General features: G+C 46.7%; 2 protein-coding genes across 2 annotated transcripts in view; one reads left to right on the forward strand and one right to left on the reverse strand.

The window, feature by feature from the left end:
* GALNT16 (polypeptide N-acetylgalactosaminyltransferase 16) overlaps positions 1 to 26880 on the reverse strand; it is a 102711-nt gene that overhangs the window by 58628 nt on the left and 17203 nt on the right. The window lies entirely within an intron of this gene.
* Positions 22083 to 25027, forward strand: LOC132419503 (prominin-1-like). Its single transcript, XM_060003399.1, has one exon. The coding sequence runs from the start codon at positions 22083 to 22085 to the stop codon at positions 24591 to 24593; it is 2511 nt and encodes an 836-aa protein (XP_059859382.1). The 3' UTR covers positions 24594 to 25027.

Below are 26880 nucleotides of genomic sequence, written 5' to 3' on the forward strand. Positions count from 1 at the left end.
GAGCACAGGCTCCGGACGCGCAGGCCCAGCAGCCATGGCTCACCGGCCCAGCCGCTCCGCGGCATATGGGATCTTCCCGGACCGGGACACGAACCCGCGTCCCCTGCATCGGCAGGCGGACTCTCAACCACTGCGCCAGCAGGGAAGCCCCTATTTTTTTAATTTTTAAAAATATTTTTATTGGAGTATAGTTGATTTACAATGTTGTGTAAGTTTCTGCTGTACAGCAAAGTGGATCAGTTATACATATACATATATCCCCCCTTTTTTAGATTCTTTTCCCATGTAGGCCATTACAGAGTATTGAGTAGAGTTCCCTGTGCTATACAGTAGGTTCAGTATGGTTTTCAGAGGCTCTGTGTAGGGTTCTGAGAGGCAGCCCGTCTGGTCTGAGTCCCAGCTCCTCATAGGGGGCACGTTGGATAGCTTTACCTAGCCTCAACCTCTGCACCTGCAGAATGGGGACACTGACAAAATCTGCTCCACGAGGGCTTTATGAGAATTCACTGAGATAATTCCGCAAAGCGCGGTGCCTGGCGCTCCCTGGATCCCAGCCCTGTTGGCTGGAGCCTTTGTTGCAATGGCATCACTGGTGCAACTTCTCCCTCTGTGCCCCTAGCATCCCTCAGTCCCTCACAGGCGTTCATCCCCAGGCACTCCCAGTGAACCGGCTCCACGTAAATCTCTGTCTCAGAGCCTGTTTCCTGGGAACCTAAGAATCTAGGTGAGATTCCTTAGGGAGCCAGAGAAGACAGAACAAACAAGAGGACCAAGCCCTGAGTCCTAGCCCTCCAAAGTTTAAGGGTCAGGGAGGAGGAAGCCCCAGCACAGAGAGGGGAGGGAATGGCCGGCCGAGTGCGGTCTCTCAGAAGCCGAGAGTGACGAGGAAAAGAGAGAGTGACCGACAGTGTCAAAAGCAGCTGATAGAAAAGAAGGATGAGGACCCAGATTTAATGACGGGATCTAGTCATGTGGAGGTCATTGGTGACCTTGACAAGAGCATTTCAAAGGAATAGTAGGGACAAAAACCTGATTGAAGTAGATCAAGAAAGAACGGAAGCATAGACTTTCCAGTTTGTTATTTTAATCACAGCACGGAGACCCAGAAACAGCATTCTGCTTCCCCAGGGCCACTGCACACACCGAGATGGATCCCTAGCGGTGGACACCTGCCCTGTCCACCTCAGTCTCGACCTCACGCAGAAGGTCTGCACACTCTGTCCAGATTTTCCAGTTGTTCCCAGCGGTAGGGCTGCTCTGATACCTCTGAGCTGCAGGCAGCGGTGCAAGGCCTCAGCCGGCCGCTCATGGGTGACGTCTAGAGCCGAGTCTCAGGATCTCTGAGGACACAGGATGTAGTTCTCATCACCGGGCCTACCTCTGCAGGACAAAAGCCCTCCTCCGACACATGCCCTGCTACAGCCCCAGCGCCACAGAAGGTACCCAGTAAAGCCTGTACCAGACCTTCCCACTGGGCCCCCAAATTTAGTTTATTAAATTAAATCTTCTGCCACAGCGACCACTTACTCACAACAGCTGTTGCCATGGCAACCAAGCAGCCAGCCCGCTGTTCCCCGCTAAGCAGCCGCAAGCCTCCCGCTGGCTATCTGGCTTGGTGAACCCAGGGGAAGATACCCCTAAAGTGTCTGAGAGGCTGGAACATGGTGGGGGGATGTGGGAAGTGAGTGGGGGACGGGCGGGTGTTTGTGAGGAGCAGCGCCCAGTGCTCTTGCAGTTGTTCCACAATTCTCCACCAACAGGTTGGGGTGGGGAGAGCTATAAAGAGCTTGTGCCAGAGGGGTCCCCACTCTTCTTGTGATGTAGGCCATGTCTCCAGCAATACCCACCTACCCCTTCCACCCCCTTTCTGAAAGGTGAAGGAGGGAGGGGGACTTCAAGGGGCAGAGAGGGGACCACACACAGCCAGGAGAAAAAAGGGCACTGGGCCTGAGACAACTCCACTCCGAACAGAGTGTGTTGGCAGGCCCCACGGTTGCTCTTGACAAGGGCGCTGTAACCCCTGGGTCCTCCTGATTGGTCTCAAGAGAAGCCGTTTATTTGAACCAATCCTGAACGTCTTTAATCTGAAGTATAGTTTAGTGACCAGGGGTTTTGAAGTCACACAGATAAGAGTTCAAGCCTCAGCTCCTTCTCTTACTGTTTAATATTAGGCAAATTACTTAACCTCCGGGCTTCCCTGGTGGCGCAGTGGTTGAGAGTCCGCCTGCCGATGCAGGGGATGCAGGTTCGTGCCCCGGTCCGGGAAGATCCCACACGCCGCGGAGAGGCTGGATCCGTGAGCCATGGCCACTGTGCCTGTGCGTCCGGAGCCTGTGCTCCGCAATGGGAGAGGCCGCAACACTGAGAGGCCCGCGTACCGCAAGAAAAAAAAAAAAGATTACTTAACCTCTGAGCCTCAGTTTTTTTCAGCTGTAAAATGTGATGAGCATAGTACCAATGCCATAAAATTATTTCCAGGATTAACTGGGATTAAGCCCATAGAGTATGCAACACACAGGTGCCCGGCACACTGCAATCTCACAGTAAGTGGGGAGTACTGTGGTTATTATTGCTACTGTTATCATCATCAATGATAATTATGTTGATTAGCAGACCTAGAATGTTGAAGACATAATTGAGAGACAAAAGAACAGAGAAAGATAAAAGCAAACCCCAGCACAGTATATATATTAAGTATCATTCTTGTTTAAAAAAATGTTAACAATGGAAAACAGCATGGCAGTTCCTCAAAAAACTAAAACTAGAGTTGCTGTATGATTCAGCAATCCCACTCCTGGGCATATACCCAGACAAAAGTCTAATTCAAAAGGAGACATACATCCCTATGTTCATAACAGCACTATTACAATAGCCAAGACAAGAAAACAACCTAAATGTCCATTGACATTTACGTATACGTATATATACATTGCCCATTTATATATATATGTGTGTGTGTGTGTGTGTGTGTGTGTGTGTGTGTGTGTAAAATGGAATATTATTCAGCCATTAAAAAGATGAAATAATGCCATTTGCAGCAACATGGATGGATCTAGAGATTATCATACTAAATGAGGTAAGCCAGAAAGAGAAAGACAAATACCATATGATATCACTTATATGTGGAATCTAAAATATGACACAAATGAACATATCTATGAAACAAAAACAGACTTACAGACATAGAGAACAGACTTGTGGTTGCCGGCAGGGGGCAGGAGTGCTGGGGGACAGAAGGACTGGGAGTTTGGAATTAGCAGATGCAAACTATTATATATAGGATGGGTAAACAACAAGGTCCTACTGTATAGCACAGGGAACTATATTCAGTATCCTGTGATAAACCATAATGGAAAAGAATATGAAAAAGAATATATATGTATAACTGAGTCACTTTGCTGTACAGCAGAAATTAAACACAACATTGTAAATCAACTATACTTCAATAAAATTAAAAAAACTGTTAACAATGCATATCTTTAGGTGATGGCACTATGTTTTCTTTTTTTCTTTGATTTTTGTCTTTCCAAGTTTTCTGAATGGAACATGTATTACTTCTGTAATTAGAAAAAAAAAGCTTTTATAAAAGGTCAGAGATGAGCGTTAAAAATGAGCTACAGACTGAAAACCATCAAAGGGTATACTTTAAATGGATGAATTGTATGATGTGTGAATTATATCTCAAAGAACTGTTGCCAAGAAAAGCCTTAAAAACTGACTCAAGGTGGTCAGTCAATAACTCATTCAAAAATTCTTAACGTAAAAATGTATAAACTATGGGCTTCCCTGGTGGCGCAGTGGTTGAGAGTCCGCCTGCCGATGCAGGGGACGCGGGTTCGTGCCCCGGTCCGGGAAGATCCCACATGCCGCGGAGCGGCTGGGCCCGTGAGCCATGGCTGCTGAGCCTGCGCGTCCGGAGCCTGTGCTCCGCAACGGGAGAGGCCACAACAGTGAGAGGCCCACATACCGCAAAAAAAAAAAATGTATAAACTAAAGCAAAATAAGAAGGGCAAGAAAGAAAGAAAATGAGGCAAGAGCTGACAAACAGAACTATTATGTAAGGTTAAAAAACTGGATAGCTCACACTATTGGCGAGGCAATGGGGAATCAAATACTTGCATAGATTGCTGGTGGGTATAAAATGGTACAACTGCTAAACAGGACGAACCAATGAAAACCACAAATGCTACAAATGCATATACTGTCTGGCCCAGCAATTCAATTTTAGGAAATGTATCCTACAGATATTCTGTGTAAGTGAGAATTGATGTATATACAAGTTTATGGACCACAGCATTGCCTATAATAGTAAAAAACTGGGAACAGCCCAAATGTCCACCAGTAGGTGGCTGTTTGACTAAGCTATGGTACATCCATACAATGGAATAGTATAAGCTGTAAAAATAAAGATAAAAGAATAAGGAAACTATGTTCTGATGTGGAAAGTTTTGGGGGTTTTTTGTGGTATGCGGGCCTCTCACTGTTGTGGCCTCTCCCGTTGCGGAGCACAGGCTCCGGACATGCAGGCTCAGCGGCCATGGCTCACGGGCCCAGCCGCTCCGCGGCATGTGGGATCTTCCCGGACCGGGGCACGAACCCGTGTCCCCTGCATCGGCAGGCGGACTCTCAACCACTGCGCCACCAGGGAAGCCCTGGAAAGATTTTTAAGCTATATTATTAAGTTAAAAGCATCAAAGTACAAAACAGTATTATAGTAAACATGCTACCATTTATGTAAAACGCGGGCAAAGACTATATATTCCTATTTTCTTACATATGCACTCTGGAAGAATACATGAAAATAACAGAAGTTGGAGGGCACTGAGTGAAAACTGAGCAGATGGGACATAGAACTTTCCAGAATGAAACGTTTCACTGTATACCTTTTTATACTCTTTGGTCTTAGAATCTTATGAATATATAACTTATTAAAGTTAAATAAAAATTTATATGCTTAAAGGAAGAAGTTAAGGAGTGCAATGATATGTTGTCTGGGAGGGATCTAGATGAAGCAACGACGGTGGATGTTAACGCTAAACGCTGAAGCTCGCAGATGGGTCTGTGGGGGTACACTGTATGTTTGAGAATTTTTCACAGTAAATTATCAAAAATGTAAAAGGTATTCATGGGACTTCCCTGATGGTGCAGTGGTTGGGAATCCGCCTGGCAATGCAGGGGACACGGGTTTAAGCCCTGGTCCGGAAAGATCCCACATGCTGCGGAGCAACTAAGCCCGTGCGCCACAACTATTGAGCCCGCGCTCTAGAGCCCGTGAGCCACAACTACTGAAGCCCGCGCGCCTAGAGACTGTGCTCTGCAACAAGAGAAGCCACAGCAATGAGAAGCCCATGCACCGCAACGAAGAGTAGCCCCCGCTCGCTGCAACTAGGGAAAGCCCGCACGCAGCAACAAAGACCCAATGCAGCCAAAAATAAATAAATTAATTAGTAAAATAAAATAAAAGGGGCTTCCCTGGTGGCTCAGTGGTTAAGAATCTGCCTGCCAATGCAGGGGACATGGGTTCGAGCCCTAGTCCGGGAAGATCCCACATTCCGCGGAGCAACTAAGCCCGTGCGCCACAACTACTGAGCCTGCCTTCTAGAGCCCGCGAGCCACAACTACAGAGCCTGCGTGCCACAACTACTGAAGCCTGTGCGCCTACAGCCTGTGCTCCGCAACAAGAGAGGCCACCGCAATGAGAAGCCCGCACACAGCCAAGAAGAGTAGCCCCTGCTCGCTGCAACTAGAGAAAGCCCACGCACAGCAACAAAGACCCAACACAGCCAAAAATAAAAAAATAAAATAAATTTAAAAATAAAAAAATAAAATAAATAAAATAAAAGGTATTCATAATAGTCAAATGTTGGAAATAATCTAAATGTTTATCAACTGGTAAATGGATAAACAAAATGTGGTCTATCCATACAATGGAACACTAATCATCAGTAAAATGCAACAAACTACCGATAAGCAAACTGCAACCTGGATGAACCTCAAAAATATCATGCTAAGTGAAAGAAGCCAGACACATGACCATATATTGTATGATTCCATTTCTAGGAAATGTCCAGATAAGGCAACTCCATAGAGAAAGAGAGTAGATGAGTGGTTGCCTAGGGCTGGGACTGGGAAGGGGAAGTGACTGTAAATGGGCAGGAGGGCTCTTTCTGGGATGACAGGAATGCTCTATACTTGCTTATGGTGATGGCTGCGCAACTCTATAAATTTAATAAAAGTCATGGAATTGTGCACTTAAAATGAATGAATCTGGGGAGTTCCCTGGCAGTCCAGTGATTAGGACTCTGTGCTTTCACTGTCAAGGGCGTGGGTTCAATCCCTGGTCGGAGAGCTAAGATCCCACAAGTTACGCAGTGCAGCCGGAAAAAAAAAAAAAAAGAATGTAATTTATGGTGTGTAAATTATGCCTCATTAAAGTCGCTTTAAAAAGTGAAGGAGAAATAGAGTCACAGATGTAGACAACAAACTTATGGTTACCAAGGGGGTAAGGAGGGGGATACATTGGGAGATTGGGATTGACATATACACACTACTATATATAAAATAGATAACTAATAAGGACCTACTGTATAGCACAGGGAACTCTACTCAATACTCTGTAATGACCTATGTGGGAAAAGAATATAAAAAAGAGTGGAGGCATATGTATATGTATAACTGATTCACTTTGCTGTACATCTGAAACTAACACAACGTTGTAAATCAACTCTACTCCAGTAAACATTAATTTTTTTTTATTTTTGCGGTACGCGGGCCTCTCACTGTTGCGGCCTCTCCCGTTGCGGGGCACAGGCTCCGGACACACAGGTTCAGCGGCCATGGCTCACGGGCCCAGCCGCTCCACGGCATGTGGGATCCTCCCAGACGGGGGAATGAACCTGCATCCCCTGCATCGGCAGGCGGACTCTCAACCACTGCGCCACCAGGGAAGCCCTAAAAATTAATTTTTAAAAAAAGCGAAAGAATTGGGGCTACTAAGGAGTGGTAGTGGTTAAGTGCAAGGGTCTTGGCATTATTAGACTCGTTGGGTTAAAATGTCAGCTCTCCCAGTTCAGCTGAGCAAGCTACTTCCTTCCAATGTCCACACCGTAAAGTGGGTCTGTAATAACGAATGCCAGGCATTACTCCAAATGAGGAAACTGGGCACAGAGAGGTTAAGTGACTTGCCCATGGTCACACCAGCTCACACAGCTAGCAAGCAGAAGAGCAGGTAGGCTGATTTCAAGGGCCGAGTGCTTAACCACCTGACTGCAATACCTCACGATGACACCACCTAACTCAGGTTATTATGAGAACTAAATAAAAATAATTAATACAAAGTTCTTGACCTACATTAAGTACTCAGTAAACGCTACAGAGGGGAGAAACCACCATCTAATTGACTCAAATAGCTTGTGTTCGTCCAATTGTATTTTGAAATGTTCAGAGAATAAAGAGCCAAGCCTGTCTAAGAAATAGTCTGAAAGGAAAGTGCTAAACCCTACAGAGCAGCCATAAAGAAATCTCTTCTCTATCTGATTTAGATATGAAGGAATGGAGAGAGTAGGGAGAAGTCAATGCTATTCCTAATATGTACTTAAGTGCCTGGGTTTCTTTGCAAGGCGGTGGGACAGTGTGCTGAGGCGTCCGGAGCCCAGTCTTTACGGCGAAACAGAACGAGTTTAATCCCAGCTCCTCCACAAATTTGGCCGTCCAATCAGTGACAAGATACTTAACTTCTATTGAGTCTCAGCTTCCTCATCTGTAAAATGGGTTAAAAAAAGAAGAGGACCAGCTTGGGGGTTGAAAGGATTACATAATATGTATAAAGTGATCAGCACAAGTTCACGACACACACTTAGGGCTTAGTAAGTGGAGGCGCTTGTCTTCTATCTAATTTTCTTATCATCTACGGGTAGATTTCTCATTGTAGATCATTAAGGAAGCATTGCACTTGTAGAGGAAGATTAACCAAATGTCTTGTGGTCCCAACACTGTGATTCGACATTGGGACAAGGCTGCCCAGTGGGCCAACCCTGTCCTCACCCTGGAGGGGAGCTGGGAACTACAGTCACTGTCCCCAGGAGGCATCTGCCAGCCTCTCCACAGGGCCTGCAAACCAGATGGGTGATGGGAAGCCAACCTCACTACGCTAAAGACCAAAGGAAGGAGGGGCTTTACGTAGATCTGTGAGTTTGGTAGAAGATTATTGTGGGTACGATGGAATAATTCTCCATCTCCCCAGAGAGCAGAAGAGCAGCTGGGTCTAGGCTGGGCCAGGAGGCTGGCCAAGTTAGGCACAAAGAAGGACTTCTGTGGCCATAAGACCGATGAAGGGTGTGGAAGGAGACGGGGGACAGGGGACAGCTGAGGGGCAGTCAGTTACGCTCCCCTGGGCTCTGGAATGGTGCTTCCACTCCCTGCCCTGCCTGCCTCGGCTTCGGTCTCCTCTCCCAGGAGGAGCAGGGCCCATCACGAGCAATGCCATCAAGCAGCTGACCCACCTTTTCCCTCCATCCCAGGGTACAGGTCATAATGGGAAACAAAGAGGTGGTCTGGCCAACGGGCTAAGAGCACTAACTTAAGAATGAGACAAGTTATGTGGGGGTCCCGGTTCTGCCCCTGACTAGCTGTGTAGCCTTGGGCAAGTTACTTAACCTCTCTGTGCCCCAGTAACTATCCCACAGGGATGCTGGAAGAAGAAAACAAGATCATGTGTGTAAAACGCTTAGGCCGGTGCTGGGCATAGAGTTACTGCTCCACAAATAGCACTATTATTAAGCTAGCGTTGAGGCTGAGACAAAGCCATCCACAGGTCCCCTTTCCCACCCCAGGTTCCTGTCTTAAAAGAGGGACACAGCAAGATGCCACCTGATCTGTGCCCAGGAGGGGCATCCAAACCCCTCTCAAGTTAGCAGTTCCTGTGGGGTTCCACTTACCATACCCACTACAGTGACGACTGTGGTTCCCTATGCTTTTACGGCATTGGACAGTCTGTAAAGCAGTTTCACGTGCACTATCTCATCTAAGCCCGTGTGTATTATAATTGCGTTTCTACAGATTGAGAAATGGAGAGATTCAAGGGGGGATTGCACAGCTAGTGAAGGGAGACTGAAGCCCGGGGCCCTGGGCTTTCTGTTCCATATCACTTTTGCTCATCGTGGCAGAGGTGAGGGCTTGTCCTGCTGCGGCATGTACTCACTTTCCTGCCCGAGCTTCTGTGCCCTGTGGTCTGTGACCACAGGCCTGGCAGGCCAGAGTCAAGGTCAGGGCCTGGCATATGTCTGTGGGAGGAAAACCCCCTCCCACCGCCCTGACCAAGAGCAGGAGAGGTGGGGACAGGCCCTGGTCTCACTGGGTTGTATCCTCACCAACACAGCTGGCCTACCTGGGATCACCCCCTGTAGAGACACGGGAAGTCGAGTCAGGTCCTTCCAAGAGATTTTTGGGGACCAACTTCAAACATTTCTATATAAAAAAAATTGTTGACAGAATTTTAGGTGATTTTTATTTTCTTGAATTCATTCTGCATTTTAAATATTTATAGTGACTATAATTTTTCTATTGAAGTATATTTGATTTACAATATTGTGTTAGTTTCTGGTGTATAGCAAAGTGATTCAGTTTTATATATACATATATATATTCTTTCTCAGGTTCTTTTCCATTATAGGTTACTACAAGGTATTGATCTATGTAAATGTTTAAAATATTAAGTCTTGTAGAAAAAAAGCAAAGACCAGCCCTTCCAAAAAGAATCTCCCTTATGATTTAACCCTAAGGTAAAGGCCACTGAAGTTGAGAATTGGGGTCTGGAAGCCCCTCTCTCCCTCCCTGTGGGCACAGGGGCCTCCTCCGAGAATCACAAGTGTCCCAGGAGCTCCGTGGGTTCCGAGAGCTGTGTGTGGGGTGCCTTCCCAGCTGATGTATGCGTCTGTAACACAGTTTAACTGTCATCAATAATGGAACTGGGATGGAGGGTTTGTGCATTTAATTCTTTCCAGATAGGGCTGAAATAGCATTTTCATTCTCCGTCCTCATTTCCAAGGGCTGGTAATTTTCTGGGACCATTACCACCGGGGCTGAGATTCTGTTCCCAGACCAGAGGTAAAGTGTGCAGGGAAGTTTCCTCCGCGGGTCTGAGCGAAGGAAGGTGCTCTCAGGGGCCACATTCTTAATGTGAATCTTTCAATCACTCTCCACCGCAGCATCTGGGGGCCAATGAGAGCCCTACTATTTTTATAACTTTTTCATTTGCTTCTGTCATCTTAAAATCATCAACAGTGAAACCAAAGGGTAAAGCCCAGGCCGATGTCTCCGCTCCTCTGGGGAGGCATCAAGGACAGATGATTCTGGGAGTCCGCCCCTGCAGAGCTGTTCCCAGTGCAGGCGGCCTGGGTTCATTTCTCATGTCTTGAGACAATTTTCTCTTCCCCCACCTTCCTGTTTGCCTGCAAAGCCGTCCAAGATGTTGGTTTCCTGAAGCAAAGGGGCATTCTCCTGGGAGCGCCGAATCCGGTAAAACTGCTTCCCAGGGATCTTGCAAAGATCAGGCGAGATGGTGTGGGTCAAAGTGTCTACAAATGTGAGTTCTGTGGACACAGATGCACGTATGGGTACGTAGCAATAAAGCATTGTGGCACTGCCTCTCGCTTTTAAGAATCTTACAGGTTACATCACTGACAATGACCAACAAACCACATGTTCATATTAAATTAATTAACAAAAATAAATTGTAGAACAATTTCTACGTTGGGCATGGAGACAGCCTTTGTTTTGGGAAGCCCAGCATCTATTTCCCCTTCTGAGGAGCACCCTGGTTTCCTTTTAGAGAAATGCCTCTTGTCTCTGAGGGCAACCTCAGTGAGAAGGTAAATCCAAGCATCTCCTCCCACCCCACTCCCCAACATTACCACGGAAGCCAGAGGGGTCCTTTCAGGCCCCTTTGGAGACATCCAACTTCTTCCCACCAAAGGGCAACCACGGGACTTAAGTGGGCCAACAAGGCCCTCCTAGGCCTTAGGCTTGAGACCAGCAACAGAGAAGTGCAGACGGTGAGCCTTCTAGCAAAGTAAAGCCTTCGGAGGTTTTGATCACCTGAAGCAGCTGGTTCCCAGCCTCCCAGGTATCCCAGCAGTACATTCGCCTACGACTGAACTCTGTCATGCTAACTTAAGACCAAAGACTCCAAAATGGCGATCCCATCAAAGTGATGACTTCCAGGTGGGCTTAGCCACTAAGCCTCTCCAAGGCCTCCCTCAGAGGCCCCAGAGGGAAAATAATTAATGACCTCTATCCACTGGCCGAGAAAAAAGCCACGTCGTCGTCAGACCCAAACATGAGCCTGGGTCACGTACACACTCCCTCTCTCTCTAGGTGCTGACTTTTCCAGACCCTGGCTTGAGTTTTTGAGTTTCTGAGGCTGTGGAGACTATTTTCCAACCCATTGAGTTCTGGGTTGATGGAAACCTGCTGGAGCCTTCTGGTCCTTGAGGATGTACCCCGTGAAAAGCCCACAAATCTCATTATCTCCAAGTGATTCCAGGTGGGAAACTAGTGAGGCCTGGGACCACAATTCACTAGGCCAGGCTAGGTGCTCACTCAATGCAGGAATAAAGTCAATGCCACCAGCCACGCTGGGTCTTGGGGATGCACTGGTGCTGGGGTTACTGGTAGGAGTGCTGTGGTCTCCTGGGCCTGACGTGTTGGTGCTGGTCCAATTTGGTAGCATCTCCACTAAATTCATCCACCAACAACTGTATCCGAGGCTTCTGTGAAGTCGGTTGTCAACCCGTTCCAACTGCCTTCTGGTTCACCCTAATGCAGGACAACTGTTCCGTGGCTTTGTGAAGAGGCAGCGTGATATGGTGGGAAGAGTTGTGGCTGGGATGCCTGGAGGCCTGCATCCCAGCCCTCGTCTGCACAAACAGACTGTGTGGCTTTAAACAAGGGATGGTCTCTCCATCCTTCAATTCTTCCTTGTAAATCAGGCTACCAGGTGGCCTGCCAGGTCCTTTCTTCAGATCTGACTGGCCCTCCCTCCCGGTGCAGCTGGGAAGCAGGGTGTGGGGACCTGATGGAGGCAGTGGCAGACACCTGTGCTAGTTTGCTCTGGACGTGCAGGGTCACTGATTCCAAGAAACGTTTTGGCTTCTCAGCACCACAGTCTTCCAGGACTCAGGAGACTTCAGGGACAATGCAGAGCTCCTGGTGTTCTGGAGAGCTTTCTGGGCGTCCTGAGAAGTAGTCACTCAATACCCAGAAGAGGATCAAGTGGAGAGTTTTCTGCTGGTTTGGACCCTACACAGTTAGGATTTTCGGCTAGTGTATCTCATTTTAGAGGCAGTGGCATCATTTCCAAGCTGTAGTTTCGCCTCCGATCTGAATACAAGAGGCAGTGTGATCCAGGAGAAAGAACTGTGGAAGCAGGAAAGGCTGGATCTGTGTTGGCTCTGCTGTCCAGGAGGCTGCTGTTCACCTTCAGGCAAGTCGCTTAACCTCTCTGAATTGTTTTCCTCAACAGCAAAATGAAAGAATTGGACTTGACTTTGTTCATTTATTTGTTATGTATTCCCTGTAACGTCAGATACGAGAAGACAAAAAAATCCAGAGTCGTAAAAGAGAGGGAGTGGGTAGCTTTCCCACTCCTGGTGAGGGACCCCAGGCTACAGGAGCAGTAATAATTGCTATATTGAATTTCTAGCCACACCAAAAGGGAAGCACTGTGCGACGCTTAGTTCTCAGTCTTTGCTTAAAGAAAGCTATCCATCGGTCAAGAGAGAGATGCTTCTTTCCTCCACTGAATTCTGCAACTCACTCAGTCTTCCATTTAGCCAGTAAACACTTACTGAGCATCTAGGAGAGGCCTACTGAGCTGGGTCTACAATAGCAACCAGACCTGAGGGGATTTTATCTTGGGGATTCTCACACAGTGGAAATACAACAATGATGCCAGTGCTGATGGTACAAAAGATGCTGAGAGGGGGTCTATAAAAGTGAGGGTGTGACGCAGAGTTGTAATTCTGAAAAGACTTGTCAACAGCAAGCAAAACTGCACCAGCTATGCCACTTCCTGGGGACCAGCTATGCCACTTCCTGGGGACCTAGCTTGATGTGGGACCTGATCTGGAAAACCAGGAGTGGTGAGCGACCCACATATCCTGGAGACTCTCTCAATTATTCATCAACTCATTTCAGCTTTTGACAGCAGTTAGGGGCTGGACAAGAGATGCTCAGCCTTCTGTAGCAGGCCCGGGGCGCTAGTGTCCTGTGTTTCTAACTGGAGGAAGAACAAATCGTGTCAGGCAGCACCTGCCCACTCACACTCCCTTGCTTTTTTATTAAAACTTTTACATTTTATTGTAAAAAATTTCAAAGGTACTGAAAACTTGAAGGAATTATACAGTGAACAGTCATGTACCCACCACCCCGATTCTATTGCATTTTGCTGTGTTTGCTTTATCGTGTATCTATCCCTCCATCCATCCTTCCATCTGTCAATCAATCCACCTTAATTCTTTGATGTATTTCAAAGAAAGCTTTGAAATACATCACCCCTCAACACTTCAGCATGCATATCATGAACTAGAGTTCAAAACATGTTTAAGGTTTTGTGTGTGGATGTAAAATGCACAAATCTTAAGTGTACCTTTAGATGAATTTTGATAATGCATACACCTGTGCCATCCAAATCCTCGCCGAGAAATACAACGTTAATATCCCTCCAGAGAGTTCCCTTGCCCGCCTCCTTCTTAAGGGGCCCACCGCCCACTGCATCCCCATAGCCCCAGCTGCCGTAATCTATGTGATCTGCGCCCCACGACTCTGGTTGCTTTGCCACAGCCATCTGGCCAGTGTGGACACTGACCCAAAGGTGGCCCATCTAGGCCTTGGCTAGTGACATTCAACCTCTGTGGCCGGGCTCAGAGGGAGGGGCTGGGCCGATCAGAGGCTCTCTCAGGAGGTAGTAAGGTAGGAGGTAGATGGGCCCCTGGGCTGCACAGCTGGTGTTTGTCAAGTGGAGTAAAAGTGAAGCTTTGTTCTCCCCCCAGACACTCTAAGGGCAAAGCTAGTGGCAGAAGCTGAGCTCTGCTGAAGTAAAGAGATAAGATGACCACTCCTGGGGTCAAGGAAAACTTCCCTGTCTGCACATGCGCAGGAAGGCTCCTTGGGGGTCAAAAAGGGAGGGGCGCCACCCCCTAATAATCTGTGGACATACCCCCAGGGGCCTCTGCGGTGGGATCCATCTTAGCAAAAAGTTGCGCAGGCACACTGGGGAGGGCCCTAGGGCAGGTCAGGTGTGAAAAAAGAAACTAGATAATTGGCCAAAGGTAAACAAAGACCTGGAAGGACTGTCCTGTATAAGGGATTTAAATCACCTCTATAGAGGAGGACGAAGCCCATACCCTTTCTCTTTCTCTCCGGGTGTGTATTTCTGCCTTGCTTCAGTCTTAGATAAATAAACTGTTTCTCTGTGTGCTCTCCCCCTTGTTGTACCGTGTCTCTAATGATAAACTTTGCACCTGTTTTTACAGTTTTTGCCTCCTTGAAATATTTTTGCTTTCAAAGGGTAGGGGGGAGAGCCAGGGGAACTTTGCTTCTAGCCTGTAGACCCTGGGGGACTAGTGGCTAGGATTCCTGGTTTTCATCCAGGCTACCCAGGTCCAATTCCTGGGCAGGGAACTAAGATCTCGCTTCAAGCCACGGTTCACTGCTGTCCCTCCGAGATCAGTAGAACACTGAGAGACTGCACTGGCTGGGCAAAGACACGAGGTGAAGGCCACAAGGCAGATCTGGGGCTGGGTCACCACAGTCACGGGCCACATGTCAGCAGAAGGACAGAGAAGCCAGGGCTAGTGAGGACCACGAGTGTGCGTCCAGGAGACACAAGCCTCTGTGTGAGGACAACATGGTCCCTGAGGGAGGACAGGAGAGAAGGCCTCAGTTCCCTTCGACTGCAGCTGCAACTCCAGGTGTCCGGCGTCTGCGGAAACCTGGGGGCCTCTCCTCCCTACAAACTACAACAGCCTCCCTAGAATGTAAATGCAGACAATGGTATGTAGGATAGTTTGTTAGGAAAATGAAAGGACCTTTCTTACATGAGATCCTGCTTCCACGTGGGATGGGCAGTAGGTGTGGCCTAAATGTCCCTGGAAAATGATGACAATAATAAATGACACCAGCATAACAAGTGATAATAAAGCCAAGCCCAGTACCACACGTTTCAACACATAATCTCACCTGATCCTCCGCATTGTCCCCATTTTGCAGTTGAGGAAACAGGCGCAGGACAGAGATGTAATCTGCCCAAGTTCACGGTAAGCTGAGGAACCAGAGCTGTGGTGCAGAGCCGGGAGTCCCGGCGTTTGCGCACGTGCCTGCTCAGCGGAGGCCAGGTGGTAAGTTTTCTGCCCTGGAGCATTTGTCACAAGCGAGCAGCCCACGTGAAAAGAACCTCCTTGCTCTGGCTCCCAACCATCACCTCCTCGGAACACACCAGGCAGGGCGAGTTACCTGAAGTGGCAGCCCCAGGAGCTGAGGCGGGGCTGAGGGTTCCTCAGTTATACCTATCTGTGTGCCACCAACCCGCCAACCCCACTCCCCGACATTTGTGTTCCTCTGTCCTTGCTGACAGTGATGGTCCAGGGTCCTTGAGGCTGGAAGGTGGCAGGATGGCCCCACTGCCAGCATCAAGGAGGCGGCTGTGCTCCCCGTTCCCTGTGGCCGAAGAGCCGACAGCCTTTCCTGGAGGAACTGAAGCGGGGGTTGGGTGGGAGAGAAGGAAGAGATGCAGGTCTCCATGGCCCCTGACCATGAGAAGTCAGGATGAGTCTAGTCCCAGGAGAGGGTCAGAGAGAGATGTTCAGCAAGGCAGGTGTGAGCGCCCTGAGGCAGGAATCTATTTTTCCAAACCAGGAGGGGGCACGGCTGAGCGGAATCATTCTTTTTTTTTTTTTTTTTTTAATTTTTGGCTGCTCTGGGTCATCGTTGCTGCGCGCGGTCTTTCTCTAGTTGTAGCGAGCGGGGGCTACTCTTCGTTGCAGTGCGCGGGCTTCTCTTGTTGCAGAGCATGGGCTCTAGGCGCGCAAGCTTCAGTAGTTGTGGTGCGTGGGCTCAGTAGTTGTGGCTCTCAGGCTTCGTTGCTCCACGGCATGTGGGATCTTTCCAGATCAGGGCTCGAACCTGTGTCCCTTGCATTGGCAGGTGGATTCTAAACCACTGCGCCACCAGGGAAGCCCTGATCATTCTTCTTAGGTCTGTCGTCCCCTGGTATCTATCCACACCTCTGTCATCATGTATTCTCCCGCCTGACTGTAAGCACCTTGAGGACAGGGGCCAGGATACTGGTTCACCTTTGATTCCCTGGTACCCTGCACAGTTCTGGATGCATTGTAGGTGTTTAATGATTGTATCTTACGTGAGTGAAGACACAACACAGGGAAGCAGAGAAAACAGAGGGATAATAATAATAACAATCTTAACATAGCACTTACTAACAGCCAGGCACCATTCTAAGAGCACTACTTATAGTAAACAGTCAAATCCTCATAACTACCCTGTGATGTAGGTACTGAGACACAGACAGGTTAAGTAACTTGCCCAAGATCACACAGCTAATAACCAGTGAAGCTAGATTTAAACCCAAGGCAGTTAGACTTCAGGGTCCACGGTCTTAACTCCTGTGATGACCATCACCCCATCTTTCCTACCCTGGACAAGCTTCCTGGAGTATTACACCAAGCTCCTTACTCGCCTGAGCCCAAGAATCAAAACCTGTAAGAGGACAAGTGTGAATCTGGCAGACGCTCCGATGTCCTGGCAACCAAGACACGGGTGATACGGCCCACAAAGGGCCAAGCTGTGAGCAAAGAAACAGCAGCCTTACCAATAATGGTCAGCTTCCCGCTGATTCGGTCAATGTTTACTGGTAGGTAAACACTCTCCGGTGCCTGTAACCTACCAGAGCACGAGACAGACGTGCTCTTTGCTCTCCAGGAACTCAAGTGAAGGACATTAGCGATTCACCATTTGTGATGCGCCTGCTCTATGCCACCCCCCATGTGTATGGTATATCTCTTTTAATGTAGCCCTCATGAGTAATTATGCCCACTGAACAGATGAAGAAACAGAGGCTTAGAGAGGTCAGGTCACTTGCCCCATGGTAACTACACATATTTACAGGTAGCTGCATGGCAGGTCTTGCTCTGGTGGTACAGAAGGGAGCTCTCAGGTAAAGGGGGTGAGTTGGAGAGCGGTAAAGAACACATAATCAAGATCATTTGCAGGAGTGATAAGTGTGGGGAAGGCAATAAAGCAAGGTAAAAGGCAGGAGAGATGAGCCAGTATGGTCAGCTCTGGGGTGGGGGTGGAGGCTCTCGGCAGAGGGGACCACCTGTGCAAAGGACCTGGGGCAGAACAACTTGACTTCCTGATGTTAAGACAGGAGGGCAGTGTGGCTGGGACGCAGTGAACAGAGGGAACATTAAGAGATCAATAAAGTAGGGGATTTGACCCTGGGCCTGGCTGACTTCAGGCCTGTGTGCTCCAACATACAACGTGTCCAAGCTGGTAGTGTGCAAAGGAACGATGCAAGGAATCGCCTCTAGAGGACAAGGGCGGTCCCAGGTTCCAAGCCCCTGTGAAGGGTACTGACCTCACCGTGCAGCTTGAATTGTCTGCATGTAAAGAAAAAAAAGCTACCAAGTGCAAACATAATCTTTATCAATTCTGATGTCTCTCAGAGGTCCTTTGGGGCAAACCACCACCACGTAACTTATGGAAAATCAATAGTCCTAACACCTGGTCTTTGACATGCTCTGTGTATGCAAGTACTCACCAGCAGGAAGTTATTTTAGAAGGAATATCATTTCTCTAATGACCATCGTGGTGGCTTGTGGTTTAGACGGGCCCTGAGGACAGGCTCAGCTGCTACCAACACCCCCATGCTGGGGCAGAGAACTGTGTCTGGAGTGATGGCGGACTTAGTGGGGCTCCCCAGGCCTGTGAAATATCGGGCCTCAGAAATGCCACAGGCCTGCGTCCTGAGAGAACAGAGTGATGTCATTGTCTTGAGCAGTCAGGGCTCCCCGGGTCACGGGAGCATGTGGAGTCCAGGAGGATGGAGGGCTGGGCTGGTGTCCTGACCACACAGCCCTGTTCGCAACAAAGGAGAGCCCTTTCCACCTCCGGAGCTCACAGAACCCTGCAAAGAGGGGAAGGCGGACAAGCAGGGCACAGGGGTCCACCAGGTTTGGAATCACCCCTCTTTTCCTCCTGCCTAATCTAGGGATTCAAGTGGGGGCTTCAAGTGAGACCTCCCAAACCTAACGAGCCTGGAGCGGCCATGGATTTCCCCTCTCCTGTATGAGTCTGTGGTGAGCAGCCCCCTGCTGCCTATCCCAGCACTGCAGAGGATTGGCTGCAACAGCAAACAGGTCGCTCGCTCTCTGAGCCATAGTATCTTCATCTGTCAAATGGAGACACTAACAGTCCCTAGCTCACAGAGTCAAGTCAGAGAACATGGGTAAAGTTCTTTGCCCTGGGCCCATCATACAGGAGGCCCTGTAGGTTCAAATATCCCAGAATCAGAGTGCTCACCACATACCAGGCACCGTGGAGGTCAGGTACAAACGCTAACCCTGTCTGCTGGGAGTGCAGGATCAGCTAAGGAGGAGTAATCTCTAGCGTGATTGGGTTGATGACACAGTAGCGGGTGCCTGGGCCCTCGGGGAGTGGCGTGGGCATGGGGCGAAGGCCCCAAGTTTTCATTAGTCATGAGCAGCCCAAGCTGCTCTTTTTCTCCTGAACGTGGGTGACTGAGGCTGGACCTGCCTGCCCCTTTCTTTTCCTAAGAGTCACAGTTATCACTGGCAACTTTGGAACTAATTGCTGCAAAGGGTTGGGGGGCTCCCTAAGGGCTGTATCCTCAGATTCTGCCCCAAAAGGAGGGAAGGGAGAAGGGAGGGTGAGACTCCTCCCAGGACTGATGAGAGCCAGGCCCTCTCAGGAAATGGGAATAGCCTGGAGATAAAGAGCCTTTGGCCCCTGGGTTGGCCCCTGGGTTTGAATTTGTTCTGACCTCACTCCCCCACCTCTAGCTGTGGGGCCTTAGGCAAGTTACTCATTCAGTCAACCAGCATCACTAGGGGCAGGCAGTGTACCTGGTGCCTCAGCTCTCTTATCTGGTAAAAATAATAAGAATAGGAAAACAGTATGGCAGCTCCCCAAAATATTAAACATAGAATTACCATATGATCCAGCAATTCCATTTCTGGGTATGTACCTGGAAGAACTGAAATATCTATACATCCACGTTCATAGCTGCATCATTCACTGTAGCCAAAAGTTGGAAACAACCCAGTGTCCACAACAAATGAACGGATAAGCAAAATGTGGTATATGCATATGGTGGAAAATGTGCAGCCTCAAAAAGGAAGGAAATTCTGCACTCCCTCTCGCAAGAACACTGGAATCACAACCAACTGCTGAACAATCATCGACAGGAAGACACTGGAACTCACCAAAAAAGGTACCCCACATCCAAAGACAAAGGAGAAGTCACAACAAGATGGTAGGAGGGGCACAATCACAATAAAATCAAATCCCATAACTGCTGGGTGGGTGACTCACAAACTGGAGAACACTTGTATCACAGAAGTCCACCCACTGGAGTGAAGGTTCTGAGCCCCACGTCAGGCTTCCCAACCTGGGGGTTCGGCAATGGGAGGAGGAATTCCTAGAGAATCAGACTTTGAAGGCTAGTGGGATTTGATTGCAGGACTTCGACAGGACTGGGGGAAACAGACACTCCACTCTTGGAGGGCACACACAAAGTAGTGTTCCCATCGGGACCCAGGGGAATGAGCAGTGACCCCATAGGAGACTGAACCAGACTTACCTGCTAGTGTTGGGGGTTCTCCTGCAGAGGCGGGGGTGGCTGTGTCTCACCGTGAGGACAAGGACACTGGCAGCAGAAGTTCTGGGAAGTATTCCTAGGCGTGGGCCTTCCCAGAGTCCTCCATTAGCCCCAGCAAAGAGCCGGGGTACGCTCCAGCGTTGGGCCGCCTCAGGCCAAATAACCAACAGAGAGGGAACCCAGCCCCACCCATCAGCAGACAAGTGGATTAAAGTTTTACTGAGCTCTGCCCACCACCAGTCCCTCCCATCAGGAAGCCTGCACAATCCTCTTAGATAGCCTCATCCACCAGAAGGCAGACAGCAAAAGCAAGAAGAACTACAATCCTGCAGCCTGTGGAACAAAAACCATATTCACAGAAAGATAGACAAGATGAAAAGGCAGAGGGCTATGTACCAGATGAAGGAACAAGATAAAACCCCAGAAAAACAACTAAATGAAGTGGAGATAGGCAACCTTCCAGAAAAAGAATTCAGAATAATGACAGTGAAGATGATCCAGGACCTCAGAAGAAGAATGGAGGCAAATATCGAGAAGATGTAAGACATGTTTAGCAAAGACCTAGAAGAATTAAAGAACAAACAAACAGAGATGAACAATACAATAACTGAAATGAAAACTACACTAGAGGGAATCAATACCAGAATAACTGAGGCAGAAGAACGGATAAGTGACCTGGAAGAGAGAATGGTGGAATTCACTGCTGTGGAACAGAATAAAGAAAACAGAATGAAAAGAAATGAAGACAGCCTAAGAGACCTCTGGGACAACATTAAACGCAACAACATTTGCATTACAGGGGTCCCAGAAGGAGAAAAGAGAGAGAAAGGACGTGAGAAAATATTTGAAGAGATTATAGTCGAAAACTTCCCTTACATGGGAAAGGAAATAGCCACCAGAGTCCAGGAAGCACAGAAGAGTCCCAGACAGGATAAACCCAAGGAGAAACATGCCGAGACACATAGTAATCAAATTGGCAAAAATTAAAGACAAAGAAAAATTATTGAAAGCAGCAAGAGAAAAACAACAAATAATATACAAGGGAACTCCCATAAGGTTAACAGCTGATTTCTCAGCAGAAACTCTACAAGCCAGAAGGGAATGGCATGACATATTTAAAGTGATGAAAGGGAAGAACCTACAACCAAGATTACCCGGCAATGATATCATTCACATTCGATGGAGAAGTCAAAAGCTTTACAGACAAGCAAAAGCTAAGAGAATTCAGCATCACCAAACCAGCTCTACAATAAATGCTAAAGGAATTTCTCTAAGTGGGAAACACAAGAGAAGAAAAGGACCTACAAAAACAAACCCAAAACAATTAAGAAAATGGTAATAGAAACATACATATCAATAATTACCTTAAAAGTGAATGGATTAAATGCTCCCACCAAAAGACACAGGCTGGCTGAATGGATACAAAAACAAGACCCATATATATGCTGTCCACAAGAGACCCACTTCAGACGTAGGAACACATACAGACTGAAAGTGAGGAGATGGAAAAAGATATTCCATGCAAATGGAAATCAAAGGAAAGCTGGGGTAGCAATACCCATATCAGATAAAATAGACTGTAAAATAAAAAATTTTACAAGAGACAAGGAAGGACACTATATAATGATCAAGGGATCAATCCAAGAAGAAGATATAACAATTATAAATCTATATGCACCCAACATAGGAGCACCTCAATACATAAGGCAACTGCTAACAGCTATAAAAGAGGAAATCGGGCCTTTCCGGACCCGCCCCGTTCCGGGGTCTGGCCGGCGCGCGGGGCAGCGGGACAGCGGAGCGGCCTCTCCGGAAGCCATCCCGGTGGTCCCCGAAGCCGAGTCATAAATCATTCATGAGCGGGGGCCGGGCGAGCAGGGCTGGGAGGAAAGAGGGGGGCGGCAGCGGCGGCGAGGGCTGACCGGTAGCTGGACCGGGCGCACGGGATGGTGCTTTGATCGACTGACCGTCCCCCCCCACCACAGCCGAGAAGGTTCTCTGCCACCCTTCACCGCATGCCAACCCAGCCAGAAAGCCAAGGATTCCGCAGACTCAGACCTCGCCACGCCTCTACTGCACAGAAACGCACTCCTGTCTTCCCCAAGGCTTCCAGAACCTCTGAAGAGGGAGGTCCCCAGTTCTGCCTCATGTTTGGGGCATCTTGCTAGCTATGGCCCTTCTCCTCCGCTTCCTGCTGCTGCTGGGGCTTTATGGGGACACCATGTCAGAGGGGCCGCCGCCATCATCCGCATACATTGCTGATGGTTTGGAATTTGAATTTCCTCCAACGAGCTATGAGACCAGAGATTCTTATGAAGCTGGACCTACTGGCATCCTCTTTCAAATTGTGCACATCTTCCTCCACATGGTGCAGCCGAATGCCTTCCCTGAAGATATTTTAAGAAAAGTTGTACAGAAGGAGTTTGACCTGTCAACGGATTATGAGAAGATTATCTACTATGAGATCGGGATTATTATCTGTGCTGTCCTGGGATTGCTGTTCATTATTCTGATGCCTCTGGTGGGGTTTGTCTTTAGTTTGTGTCGTTGCTGTAACAAGTGTGGTGGAGAAATGCACCAGCGACAGAAGAAAAATGGGGCCGCCCTCAAGAGCTACTTCACACTCTCCCTCTTGGTGATTTGTATATTTATAAGCTTTGGTATCATCTATGGTTTTGTGGCGAACCAACACATAAGGACTCACATTGAAAAGACTCGGAAATTGTCAGAAAGTAATTTCAACGACTTGAGAACCCTCCTGAATGCAACTCCAGGGCAAATTGACTATGTACTGGACCAGTATACCACCACGAAGGCAAGGGCATTCTCAGATCTGGACAATATTAAGTTATTGCTGGGAGATGGAATTTTCAAACAGCTCAAACCTAGAGTGGTCCCTGTGCTGGATGACATCAAGGCCATGGCAGAAGAAATCCAAGAGACCAGAGAAACCCTGGTCGAAGTGAACAGTATCTTAACGGACATGAGACAGTTATCTGCAAATCTTAGCAACAGCCTGAGTAACGTTAAAGGGAACCTGGAGCAAGCACTCACTGACCCCATGTGCTCCGTGCATCCGGTAATGACCACCTGCAGCAACATTATGAACTCTCTAAGCCTTCTGGATGGCAGCATCGATTTTGATCAGCTCCCATCTTTGGATGAACAAATTGGTAACCTTAATGATATTCTTCAAACAAATTTGTCCAGCCTAGTCCAAAAGGGCTATAGATCTTTCAATGCTATCCCTGGGATAGTGCAAAATGAAACCGTGAACGTCGTATCAGATGTCAAAATGACGTTGGATTCCATTGGTTCTGATATCAAAAATATAAGCAAAAATATTCCTATTCAGGATAAGCTGTCAAATTTCATTCGTTACCTTAATGACACTGAAAATTACATCCACCGCCATTTACCCACTTTGGAAGAATACGATTCATACAGGTGGCTGGGTTCCTTGGTTGTCTGCTGTTTACTGACCCTCATAGTGATTTTTTATTTCCTGGGCTTGTTGTGTGGCACGTACGGCTACAACCAGAATGCCACCCCAACCAGACGAGGCTGCGTCTCAAACACTGGAGGCATCTTCCTCATGGTCGGGGTTGGATTCAGTTTCTTCTTTTGTTGGCTATTGATGACCATCGTGGTTCTGACTTTTGTTGTTGGTGGAAATGTGGAAAAACTGGTCTGTGAACCTTACCAAAACAAAATGTTATTCCAGGTTTTGGACACGCCATATTTACTAAATGCCGATTGGAAATACTATCTCTCTGGCATGGTGTTTAACAAACCAGATATTCATCTCACTTTTGAACAAGTTTACAGTGATTGCAAAGAAAATAAAGGCATTTATGCCACACTTAAGCTAGAGAACACCTACAATATCAGTGAACATCTCAGCATTAAAGAGCATACCGGAAACATAAATAATAATTTTGAAAATATGAATATAAGAATTGACAATATAGTTCTGCTGGATGAGGCAGGAAGAAGAAACCTTATGGATTTCAGTTCTTCAGGAATAGACAAAATAGACTATGGTGCCTTCATGGCTGCGACTGGGAAAAATCCCACAAAAGTGAATCTTTTATCATTTGCAAATGATCTAGAAGTAAAAGCCAACCATTTGCCCCCAGGAAATTTGAAACAGACCCTGAAAAATAATGCAGGAATCTTAAGAAATATTCATCGTGACGAAATCATTCCTTTGCAAAAATTAATGAGTGCTGTGCACCAAAAATTGAAGGAGCTTCAACAGAAAAGCAGTGGATTGGGGGTGAAAGTGGCCAATATCATTCGCTTTTTGGATTCTGCTCAGGACTTCATCACAAACCGAATCTCCACAATTATTGCTGAAGAAAGTAAGAAGTATGGGAATACGATAATCAGCTACTTTGAACATTATCTGCAGTGGGTCAAAATCTCTATCACTGAGCAAATGGCAGCCTGCAAGCCAGTGGCCACCGCTCTAGATTCGGCTATTGATGTCTTTCTGTGCAGCTACATTATTGACCCCCTGAATTTGTTTTGGTTTGGTATAGGAAAAGCTACCGCATTTTTACTTCCGGCTATCATTTTTGCCGTAAAGCTGGCTAAGTACTACCGTCGAATGGATTCTGAAGATGTATATGACGATGATGTTGAAACTATACCCATGAAAAAATATGGAAAATGCTAATATTGGTTCTCGTAGACATCAAGCCTCCAGTGTGGAAAATGCCAATATTGGTTCTCATAGACATTGAGGCACCCAGACAAATTGAACAAAGTTTTTAAACAGCTCCAACTGCATGAGTTCATGACCTGCAGCATCTCCAAATATTGGGAAAGAAACCTTCTGTTCAGGAGCTTACAGAGTTCAGCGGGGTCACACGGAGTATGCACTGACCGGCCTAAGAGTGGAAAGCGCACATGCCTATTTTTTTAGAAGTTTTGCTTTAATCATCTGAGCCGTCTATGAAAATTTAAATATGTAAAACATTCATGAATTCCCAGTTTAGCCTTTGGAGCAAGACAGGAATTTGGGCACATTTCGTCCAATGGGAACTTCGACTCCTAGTTAGACAAAGTCCAGAAAATAGCAAATCTGTGTGTGAACAATAAAAGAATGATTTCAGAAAAAAAAAAAAAAAAAAAAAAGAGGAAATCGACAGTAACACAATAATAGTGGGGGAGTTTAACATCTCACTTATACCAATGGACAGATCATCCATACAGAAAATTAATAAGGAAACACAAGATTTAAATGACATAATAGGCCAGATAGATTTCATTGATATTATAGTACATTCCGTCCAAAAAGAGCAGATTACACTTCTTCTTGAGTGCGCACAGAACATGCTCCAGGATAGATCACATCTTGGATCACAAATCAAGCCTCAGTAAATTTAACAAAATTGAAATCATATCAAGCATCTTTTCTGACCACAACGCTAGGAGATTAGAAATCAATTTCAGGGGAAAATAACATAAAAAATACAAACACATGGAGGCTAAACACTATATTACGAAATAACCAAGAGATCACTGAGGAAATCAAAAAATACCTAGAGACAAATGACAATGAAAACATGATGATCCCAAACCTATGGGATGCAACAAAAGCAGTTCTAAGAGGGAAGTTTATAGCAGTACAAGCCTACCTCAAGAAACAAGAAAAATCTCAAATAAACAACCTAACCTTACACCTAAAGGAACTAAAGAAAGAAAAAACAAAACCCAAAGTTAGCAGAAGGAAAGAAATCATAAATATCAGAGCACAAATAAATGAAACAGAAATCAAGAAAACAATGGCAAAGATCAATAAAACTAAAAGCTGGTTCTTTGAGAAGATAAACAAAATTGATAAACCATTAGCCAGACTCATCAAGAAAAAGAAGGAGAGAACTCAACTCAATAAAATTAGAAATGAAAAAGAAGTTACAACAGACACCACGAAATACAAAGCATATTAAGAGACTACTACAAGCAACTCTATGCCAATAAAATGGACAACCTGGAAGAAATGGACAAATTCTTAGAAAGGTATAACCTTCCAAGACTGAACCAGGAAGAAATAGAAGATATGAACAGACCAATCACAAGTAATGAAATTGAAACTGTGATTAAAAATCTTCCAACAAACAAAAGTCCAGGACCAGATGGCTTCACAGGTGAATTCTATCAAACATTTAGACAAAAGCTAACACCCATCCTTCTCAAACTCTTCCAAAAAACTGCAGAGGAAGGAACACACCCAAATTCATTCTATGAGGCCACATCACCCTGATACCAAAACCAGACACAGATACTACAGAAAAAGACAATCACAGACCAATATTACTCATGAATATAGCTGCAAAAATCCTCAACAAAATACTAGCAAACAGAATCCAACAACACATTAAAAGGATCATACACCATGATCAAGTGGGATTTATCCCAGGGATGCAAGGATCTTTCAATATATGCAAAACAATCCATGTGAGACACCACATTAACAAACTGAAGAAGAAAAACCATATGATCATCTCAATAGATGCAGAAAAAGCTTTTGACAAAATTCAACACCCATTTATGATAAAAACTCTCCAAAAAGTGGGCACAGAGGGAACCTACCTCAATATAATAAAGGCCATATATGACAAACCCACAGCAAACATCATTCTCAATGGTGAAAAACTGAAAGCATTTCCTCTAAGATCAGGAACAAGACAAGGATGTCCACTCTCACCACTATTATTCAACATAGTTTTGGAAGTCCTAGGCCTGGCAATCAGAGAAGAAAAAGAAATAAAAGGAATACAAATTGGAAAAGAAGAAGTAAACCTGTCACTGTTTGCAGATGACATGATACTATACACAGAGAATCCTAATGGCATCAGAAAAGTACTAGAGGTAATCAATGAATCTGGTAAAGTTGCAGGATACAAAATTAATGCACAGAAATCTCTTGCATTCCTATACACTAATGATGAAAACTCTGA

The sequence above is a fragment of the Delphinus delphis genome, chromosome 2 (assembly GCF_949987515.2).
Source record: "Delphinus delphis chromosome 2, mDelDel1.2, whole genome shotgun sequence".
Classification (NCBI taxonomy): Eukaryota; Metazoa; Chordata; class Mammalia; order Artiodactyla; family Delphinidae; genus Delphinus; species Delphinus delphis.

Excerpts from the sequence above, each read along its gene's own strand:
- LOC132419503 (XM_060003399.1), top strand. The coding sequence starts at position 22,083 with ATGGCCCTTCTCCTCCGCTTCCTGCTGCTGCTGGGGCTTTATGGGGAC.